Consider the following 10,401-nt stretch of genomic DNA (forward strand, 5'->3'; position numbering starts at 1 on the left):
AGAGCAAAATCAGGCAATAGTGTTGTAGTCAGACAATGCAAGTCACTTAATATTAATTTCTTGTTTAATGAACTGTTGTATTAAATCAATATCACACTTGCAAACTCCCTTAATCATTAAAAGCTGTCACTCACTCATCGCAAACTCACAAAGTTTCATTATAATCGACGAAGCTCCCTACACTGCACAATTAATCTCTTATTTACACCCTGTCAACATTTTGTTTGCTATAATGAGAGGATTCGTGAGATTGCTCAGCACTGAACAAAACTCAGGTGTTTGAGCAGTGAGTGGATTCTGATTAACATTGTGTTCAAGGAATCAACAGATTTGTCTGTGATACATTACTCAACGCAGCAAAAACACGTTGTAAATAAGTTAGAAACCTTTGAAGCTCTCCTGAGCGCAAACACAAATATGCTAATCGGGTCAGTCACACTGGTGCTCCTAAATATTTTTTTTCATAGTCGCACGCAGTAATTTTCATTCGCAAATGCACTGCTTCTCCATAGGTTAATGCAGAGCTGCGCATCAGCTCACACGCTAAGTTTTTTTCTCGCGCTACCCTATCTCAACCCCCAATCATTAGTGCAGTTTCGTTTTGTATTTGACAGCGCATATAGGACAATTTTTGAAATAGCACCATTCTACTAAACAAAATTTATTTCAAATTTAATTCAAGCACTTTCAAGGACTTATATTTGTTTTCAAGTACTTTACAGGCATTGAATACATGCGTCTGATATTCAAGTACTTTCAAGAAGCGTGGGAACCCTGAATATAATATAATATAATATACACCAAATCAGTGTGTCACAACCAAACAAATATATTTTTATATATTAAAATATATTTTCTTAACCCATTGTATTGTTCATTCATGGGTTTAGCACCCAAAAAAAAGAGTAAACATTCCCAGGCACCATTAAAGGGTTACTCCACCCTAAAAAGAAAATTCTGTCATTAATTGCTCACCCTCATGTCGTTGTAAACCCATAAGACCTTCGTTCATCTTTGGAACACAAATGAAATATTTTTCATTTTATTTTTCATTATAATAAATTATGTTATTATTGTTTTCTTTGCACACATATAGTATTCTTGTAGCTTCGTAAAATTACAGTTGAACCCCTGACTATTTTACCGATGTCCTTGCTACGTTTCTGTGCGTTGATCGAGGTAATATCGTTGCTCTCTAGGAGGGTCAGAAAGCTCTCAGATTCCATCAAAAATATCTTAATTTGTGTTTCGAAGATGAACGAAGGTCTTACGGGTTTGGAACGACATGAGAGTGAGTAATTAATGACAGAATTTAGATTTTTGGGTGAACTAACCCTATAAACATTTAGAGCAGTCCATTCAGATCCGTCAATCTCTTTCCAGTTCAACCAATGGCGAGAGTTTGGGACGTGGCTACTGTAGCAGGCTGAGCCAGGGGGTGTTTACCGGTGTGAGACCGTGACTGATGCGTTTAATCTATAATAATATTCAGATTCGGTTACAGAAAATGCAAGCCAAAGTTTGAAGACTATTCGAAGACTTGCCAAAACAAAGGGGTAAAACAACGGTAAACACTGGTGGGTGGCTCTTTTACAAGATGGAGGATTTTGATAGTATGGTTTCAACAGAGACGCCGAACTTGCAGAGTAAGGCCTACTTCTCGACAGGTAAGCAAAAATTGCATACTTAACCTTTACATATATGATTAAAGGGGTCATATGATGCGATTTCAATTTTTCCTTTCTCTTTGGAGTGTTACAAGCTCTTGGTGCATAAAGAAGATCTGTAAAGTTGCAAAGACTAAAGGCTCAAATCCAAAGAGATATTCTTTATAAAAGTTAAGAGTTAACCACGCCTACCTAAAACGGCTCGTTCTAACACTGTTCTTTTTAGCAACATCATATGACCCCTTTAATTTATATATGATTCATTTCCTTCCAGCCATAATATATTTTATGTGGTGAATAGAGAAAGCGTGACAGAACTGACTTTTTACATTTAGAATTTGACTATTTAGTCTGTTGCATGAATATATATGCATATTATTAGGCCTATGCAGTTAATATAAAAAATTTTAATTTCCAGTCTGAAGTACAGTTGTTTACGTCTCTATGATAAACAGTTTGGGTATTGTGCTGGGTCTTCTCTTGATGACCAATGTAAAATCTGGGTCCTGAAGCAAAAACTGATGAGAACCACTGATCTATAACTAACCAGAGGTACACTGACAGCTGCTGTACAGGTCAAGGGTTAAATATGGGCCATCCAGATGTCTCTTTGAGCAGAGCTGGTTATTTTCCTGAGAATTATTGATGAATTTGTCATGGGTGGGAGGGGTATGGATATTATTCAGGTACCTTGGCACGTATTCTGCATGATGAAGCAATCTAAGGCGGTAAAGGCCTCTACAAGATTGATGAAACATCACGTAATATTAACAGTATTTCAAATGAACGTTACAGACAGCGTTACGATGTAAGTTCGAATGAATATAAGAACAAGTTAAGCTGAAGGTTAAGCTTTTATTATAAAATAAAACGAAGCAGATGTTGTTTTCGATGCAGGGAGACACAGTCTCAGTGCGCATCATCACAGTAGCATCCTTACATTAGCTAGCAAAAAAATACATCAGACATAGAAGCGCCATTATCGATCTCTCGTAGGCTAATATAAGATATTTGCTATTTTTTATAAAAAATAACGGTCTGTGATGACACAACACGAGACCAATTAAATACTCCATGTGTCTTTGGTTCATATTGAGCTACCGTTCGCTCATCAAAACGTTATTAAAACCGCATACTGACAACCTTTGTGATTTAATCGGTTGCTAAAGAGTCAGTTTGGTTTAACTTACAAAAGGCTGCATCTCTGCCTCGGTCGGCACTTGAAATCTGTCAATTTCTTCCATCATCTTGGCGACGGGGTGTCTGAGCCTTTTTGTGAGCGTTTGTGGTGGATTTCTGCGGATATACCGCAACTAATTGGTTAAAAAAAATGAAATTCCACAGCTGTGTCGTCGGATATTTGTCAGCCCCAAGAATGTCCCCGACTCTCCTTCATCCCAGCGATCGCTCGTTAGCCAGCAGTGACCGAGTGGCGACTTAACCACCCACTTCCGGGAGAACGAGTCTGGAGACGCGAGCAGCACCACGGATTCCGCCCCACGCAACGCCATCGAGCGATGTCTGCTCCACCCAAGACTAGCATCAGACACAGACATCGTGCAGGGTTATCTCGGTGTGTGTCTAACCTCGAGATGGCAAGATTTTGTGTGGGATGTTGTCTTTTGCAGTCCATGTCGAACCTGTGATAAGGGATGGCGGTTAGGGCTTGGAATCTAGTGAATGCAAACAAAGATGTTTTTAATAACGGGATTTGAGGAACAGTGTCTATTTGCGTGTTTACAGTATTGAAAGAGGTGGGCCGTGCTTTATGCACCTGTCCAATACCAAGCACAGGGCAAATGACTTCAGGACCCTGGACAGCTTCTGGATAGTAACCTTAATCAAACTGCCTGTAAGGCCTGTATGGGAGCAAGCTGAAAAACAGACAATGTTCGAATATAATAATAAACAGGCAATGTTAGCTAGTCTAATATTTGGCTTTTTTTCTTTTTTTAGGGGGAAATGTCTGTTGTCCTGCCCTGTTTAACCTCCCTAGGTTTCTCAGGTCAGGACACCCCCTCATTTTAGACTGGGTTTGTTCTCCTCTTTAGTTTTTCTCAGAACAAGGTACATAAAAATTAAAATTTCTAGTGATAAAGGCACTCCCAAATTAATTTTTTTTCCCTCTTTTCTAACAATTATTTTTAATCCCAACTCAACATAAACTGGCTACTTTTAATCGAGCACTGACTAGAAATTAAATTAATTTAAATGTTAACAAACCTAGCAAAAAATAAATAAATAAAAGCAGAGCTTATGTAATGTCCATAAACTCTATTTTAAGGCTGAACTGTATTTTCCCATTATATACCTGAATATAATCGTGGAAAGAAACGCATTGGCCAGTAGATGGCGCTAACCAACAACGCATAAAAAACAATCAAAAATGATTTTACTGAAGATTATTTCAGAAATTAGTCACATTACCAGCCTGGCAAAGGTTATGCGTAATATGAAAAGGATCATTCTGCTGTGGCATTAATGTCGGACTCAGCATTATAGGCCTACTGATATATTACTGACTAACAGCAAGTCATGTAAAATTACAAAATTACAGTAAATGTTGCATCTTCATGCAAAAGGATTAAATGTACGTTTTAAAAGCATTCCTGAACATATAAAACAGTGTTATCAAATGTTTCATATTTCAGTTATTCAATATAATAATGGAGGCATTGGTTAGATCGGCTTAACTAAAACTATGATAAATTTGATGGAGTTCCCCGATTGTTATTGAGCATACAAAATGAGATCATTGATTGCAATTGTTGAGCTAGCTGAAGAAATATTATAGGTTAAGAAAAGATGCAATAACTGAGATAAGAACATTAGACACAATACTGGAAAAAGAAAATGAGCAATGGTTGCTGTTGTGAGAGTTCATATTTGGATTTTATGATCTCTTTGATAACCTCTCTAAGGGGTTAAGAGGTTACCCATACAAATTGTCCATGTGAAACCCCATATAAACAGCTGTGATAAGACTCTCTGTATAAAAAAAATCTCAGCCTGAGTGTGGACACATAAAGACATTCTCTAATTCTGAGGGGAATGTATGTGTGTTTCACTGGTCCTCAGCAAAATATATGCAACCATGACATCCTCACAGATGGGAATGCAGATTATGGTTTATTAGTAATCTGGATTTTATTCCAGTGGCCCGTAATGTTATGTAATTCTTCACTTTGTTCTCAGTACTCCACCTCAGGGCAAAGCAATTCTAAAACTACTATGTGTCATTACTAATTTTTCCCCTCAAACAAATCTTTCTGTAACAACAAAAAGAAGGACAAATTGCAGGTAGAAAAAAACTCCATTTCATGTTGAAATCATAAAAATACATTGAGAATGTTTGTTAAACAACTTGAGAAAAGCATTAGAGCTACTACATAAAATTGATTCGATTTCTATTTCTGTTTTGCCAAGTAAGTGTGCATTGCAAACAAAACATTGAGACTTGAACATCATTCCCTCAGGTTATGGTTTTGAATAGGTAATGAATGGTTATTGTACATTACATATTATATTAAGTGCAACAACTCAATTTTGTTTTTAAATCATGCCATTTAAACTTGTACTTTTATATAGGATCTGCAGTCATGTCAAACTATTTACAGTGAAGATATCCAAGGACAAAAATCTCAAAAACCATTTGGTAACCTTTGATTATCAATTAAGATAAATAGGCTGTTACTGACAGACACTATAGACATATCTATAGACAAATATTATTCAGTTAAACTGACACTATTTGATACCTTTTAAAGGTGCATAAACACAAGTAAAAAACACTTGGTGTGCTGTGCTTGTTATAATCATGGTAAATTTGACCAGTAACCTTTCACATGGCTGAGCTCTTATGCCCTCCTGAAGTGTCTCATAATCCTATCAGGACTGAGATGTAATGCTGTCGAGTCTTAGTGGATAGAAAACCTTCCTTAACACCTGCATGCCGAAACCTGTTTGTACAGTTCATTATTTTCCCCCTACTGACCTATAAACAATAGCGTAAGCCCAATGTCAGTGCTCACTATTGATGCCCTGTGGGGTTTCAGGCAACATATAGTAAACATGCTCAAATTACACTTTAATATTTTCCCTTTCCTCACAGTCTCTATCTCCTACTTTTCCCACTCTGTTTCTTCAAACAAAACTTTCCTTGTTTGCTTGGTAAATTATGTATCTTTGATGAGAGCTATAACTTGAACTGGAGATCATCAGCACACATGGCCCTTTGCTGGAAAAAATAGAACTGTTTGTTAGTTAAGGTTGGGTTAGAGAACAAGGAACTGATCTAAGACCAGCACAAAGTGACTAGATGTCCTATGAAGAGCAATAGATAGACTAACAGATGGACTGTGTCCAAGCACAGTAAAATAGATAAGAGGCTTTGGTGTCTTTACGTAATGATCCTCCAGTTGCAAATCATCACAAACACACAAGTGCAAGGCTAGTGCAAGATAGTTGGTGTTAAATGGACTTTGTTTTTAATATATCTCATGCATCATCCATTTATTTCAATGTGCATTATCTATAACTTTATTATAATTCAAAACTCAAACACAAAAATAAATTATGAATGAGTTTCCATTTTTTCTATTTCTATTTTGTATTAGTATAAAATGTTAAAATAGTGAGATGCATTGCCTTCTTCTAAACACAAGCTCTGCATTAACAAAAACATGAGTCTAGCACCAAATGACAATAGCGTGATTTATGACAGATTTGCCATAGAGTCAGCTAAGAGAATTCTAACGATTCAAAATGCAAAAGATGTAAAAAAAAATGCAACAAGGTAAAACCACAAGTGAATCAGATATTTTAGATGTTTGATGAGCAACATTTAATGCTGAACAAACATCACAGGCTACTAAAGTGTGATCCTCTTTAACAAAAAAAAAATTTTGGTAAATTCCATAGTCCTGCCAATGATGTGGTTTTCCAAAAATTAATTTAAGAACTTGTACATTATATGTGCATTTCACATTTACACAGGGCCACCACCAAAGGTGACTATTAAAATATTCCTCCAGCATCCCCTGTGAATATATTCATTTTATTTATTTATTTTTATTTTTTTCAATTTCAAGCTGCAGTTAATAAGTATTTTTGTTCAGTTCTCTGTGGCTCTTGAGTCTCTGCCAGCACTGGGGCCCTCTCCGGAGAGGAGGGAATTTTGCAGGCCTTGTAGAGTATGACAAAGAGAATGAGAATAAGCACAGCTACTACTGAGTTACACACAATAGCCACTATGGCAGCTGCGGACAGTCCAGCTCTTAGTTCTGTCTCCATGGTGAGTTGACCTCAAGAATCTGATGTTCAAGTTTAGGGAAGACACATGAAATCACAGTTCATCACAATAGGTTACCATACTTCCATTTCTGCTGCCATTTTTCATGATTCTTGACAGAGCCAGCAACACCATCTGGTCCTTCAGTGAGTAAGAGTGATCTACTGATCAAAGGTTTGCATCTCTACAAAGGCTGACTGTCTTGTTTATGTAGCCAGATCCAAAAGGAAACGGCCTCAGCCTCTGAATGATTCCTGAAAAACAAAGACAACAATATTTTCTTAATGCAACAAAGTATATTTATTTAGATTTAAAGGTCATTAATTTACTCACTTCTAAAGAAAACATATACATACAGTGAGATCCAAAGGTCATGAGACCACTAGTGAAAATATTTTGCATTCTTTTCTAAATGAATAAAGCATATTTATTACAAATTATATTGTCAGCATTTCAGTTTGAATGAAAACTTGTCATAGTATTTAGTTTCTCTCTTTGCTTTAATGATAACAATGTGACAAAACATTGACATTTTGCAGTGCTGCCAAGTACATTTTTAAATAAAAATGTGATGAATGATGTGCAGCTCACAAATGCCCTCAAACCCATTTCCTCTCACAGACACATTTTTTGGAAAATATATAAGTTTGGCACCCAGAGTGATTTACCAATTTTATGAGTTTGTCCTCATCTCCAGTTGTTTTCTCGACCATAAGGTCAGTTCTCTTTTCAGAGCTCAAACTACTGTTGGAGGGTCAATCCAGAGCAATTCCACTCTCATCATCCTCAAGTTAAGAGCCCCGGCAGACAGCAGTTATTACCGAGCTTGAAGTGAGACAACACATGGGTAAGACTGAAGAGCATCGATCTCTCTCTCTTTCTCTCTCTTTCACTGCCACAGTAGGGAGCTCAGGCTTCAAGTTATGAGAAAAACAAATGAACCGAAGACTAAAGATTGCACAGAAAATTTGAAGACAAATGATGCCTCTTGTTCACTCTTTGTGAAATTCTTTCTATTTCTTTGGCTGAGAAAGAAAGATTCTGCTCAAAATTAGACCACAAGTTTAGGCCAATGTTATTCTACTAAACAAAATTGAGAATTAAACCCAGTCCTATTGCACTTTAAATGGAGTGAACACCATGTTCCTCATACAGTCTTCAAGGGTTCGGAGTAACAAGGACATAATGTAAGATCTCTGCTCTCATCTTGGGAAAAGGGTCCCACTGCTGTTATATATATAGGTCTGAAAATGTAAACTGCACTTTGATTTACATGTATACTGTATTTAAAGGGGTCATATGATGTTGCTAAAAAGAACATTATTTTGTGTATTTGGTGTAATGAATAATGAATATGCGGTTTAAGGTTAAAAAAACATTATTTTCCACATTGGAAGGCCAAACAAAGTAGTTTCGCTTTCACAACTAAACACAGCGTCATACACGGCGGGCTTGAGTGAGGAACGGCCGGCGGCCTTGATTCGACGAAGGAGCAGCCGGCGGGCTTGTGGCAACCACATGTGACGACCCCGGGCTGGACTCCGCTTCGTCCACGGTGAAAGCCGATCCGGCGATCCACAGCGCGAAGTTTATGTATTTCCTCAGCGACCAGCACGGATCAGCTCTAGGCATGATGAAGCGGATATCGTCCTCTTTTGGAAGGCCAAACAAAGTAGTTTCGCTTTCACAATGAAGCACACAGCGTCTTCACGACATGGCGGCCGCCGCAACAACAATACTACAGTGAGGATGGAAGTTACGCCCTCTTTCTTTGCATGAACATTTGGGCGGCATTAAGCAAATCTTCCCACATCGTGACGTAGACGTGGGGGCGTGTTAGAACGAGCCGTTGGACCCCTTTAAACCAAGCTAGTCACAATCAGTGACTTTTAATCAATAATGAGCTGAGTGGAAATCGATGAGCCACAGTCCAACATGAACATTAGGCATCTGATAACAGTTGTGGATCCAAGGAATATTTTTACAAACAAAATTTGTGCATAATTTTATTGTTTATTATTTACCTGATTGTTTCTTATTTTACTTTGTTTTAATATAGCGCTATAAATAAAGAATAACAAAGTAAATTGCTAATGTTCCCTGCAACCCTACATAGAAAAGGCAGTTTGGAGAATAGATGGATGGAAAATAAGTTTTAATGATGACAGTTGAGAGAGGTGAAAAGTTAACATAAACAGCTCAAATAAAACCACCCACAAATACAAAAGGTTTTGTCAGTTTGCTTTGAAATGCAAACAAAGAAAGATACATAGAACATATTTTATTGTGGGCAGTATTTATATATGCCTGTGCTTTTGTTCCAGATGAAACAACATTCATATGTTCACAAGGCCAAGATATCGTTGAGCATCTGATCTACAGCTATTTGGAGGGAAAATGCAAAGTTGTTGCCAGGTGTTTAAAGCATTACAGTAATCATGATAAATCAAAATAGCTGCTTAGTGACAAGAAGTTTCAACAATGCAGTCTGAGACCACTTCTGTCATTTTAATATACATCTATTAGGTCTATTCAAATTGTGCTAGAATGTGGTCATTAAAGTAAATAGTTTACATTATTGTTGTTTTTCTTTTTTAGAAATAGGACATATTTCAAAACAACTAGTTGAAGTAGTCTACTAGTACTAGTTTGACTGAGAAAAACAGCCCTACTCCCCTAAATGAAACATGAGGGGAACAATGAAACACTTGTCTGTCCCACACTACTGTGTGGCAGCACCACAGCTGACTGCTGCTGCAGAATACTAAATACAGCAGATAAGACCACATTCAACTGATTGAGAAAATGGTTATCTAAGTCTTTACATCATATTTAAGCAATAAACACTACGAAACGATGAACTTGCCTGTTTATAAGATGTGAAGATGGTGCTCTCCGTTCAAAACAATACGATGCGAGCCGCCTCGCGTCAAGCTGCAGTCTTTCATTTCATCCCGAGCGTAAACTCTGCTGTTATGGCGATGCTGCTTTTGCAAAGTGAACTTACCCGCATCTTTTACACATTTTCAAGCACTTCTGATGCCGACCGATTATATGAATCAAGTTAAGGTCGGATGTGCAGTCGGATCAAAAAGTTTTCGCCAAACAGAGACGTAGACACAGACGGGTCAGTGGCTGCGGCGCGTTCAGCATCCAAAGAATCAGGTTGATTTGAAGCGTCAGCTACTGAGAGATCTCACCAGTGACATTTGCTTACGTAATATTTACTTTTCGAGTGTAGCTAATATGCAGATGTTGTGGCGTTATTCGGAACCTAGAGCGCAGTCACCCCGCAGTCAGTGACTGTAGGCGTGGTTGTCATCGTGTTGTCCTGAGAACGAAAACAAACGTTAAATTCTGCAAACCAATAGCAACACGAGCGTCCCAGACGACAGTGATTATTTTAAAAGAAGGAAAACAACCAACATCCATACAGAACAAAAG

General features: G+C 37.6%; 1 protein-coding gene across 6 annotated transcripts in view; it reads right to left on the reverse strand.

Annotated features, from left to right (window-relative positions):
- The window catches only part of LOC107673387 (protein FAM219A-like), an 8,912-nt gene extending 5,489 nt beyond the window's left edge, over positions 1–3,423 (reverse strand). For 2 of the 6 annotated variants that reach the window (XM_016466944.1, XM_016466948.1), the window contains exon 1: positions 2,858–3,421. In XM_016466944.1, the coding sequence (XP_016322430.1) occupies positions 2,858–2,914 (57 nt within the window). In that variant the 5' untranslated portion in view covers positions 2,915–3,421. Of the gene's footprint in view, positions 1–2,857 lie in introns of all 6 variants that reach the window. The other 4 variants (XM_016466947.1, XM_016466946.1, XM_016466943.1 and 1 more) reach the window with 4 other exon arrangements.
- Between the last annotated feature and the right edge of the window lie 6,978 nt (positions 3,424–10,401).

Source organism: Sinocyclocheilus anshuiensis, unplaced genomic scaffold, assembly GCF_001515605.1.
Source record: "Sinocyclocheilus anshuiensis isolate Anshui unplaced genomic scaffold, SAMN03320099.WGS_v1.1 scaffold508, whole genome shotgun sequence".
Classification (NCBI taxonomy): domain Eukaryota; kingdom Metazoa; phylum Chordata; class Actinopteri; order Cypriniformes; family Cyprinidae; genus Sinocyclocheilus; species Sinocyclocheilus anshuiensis.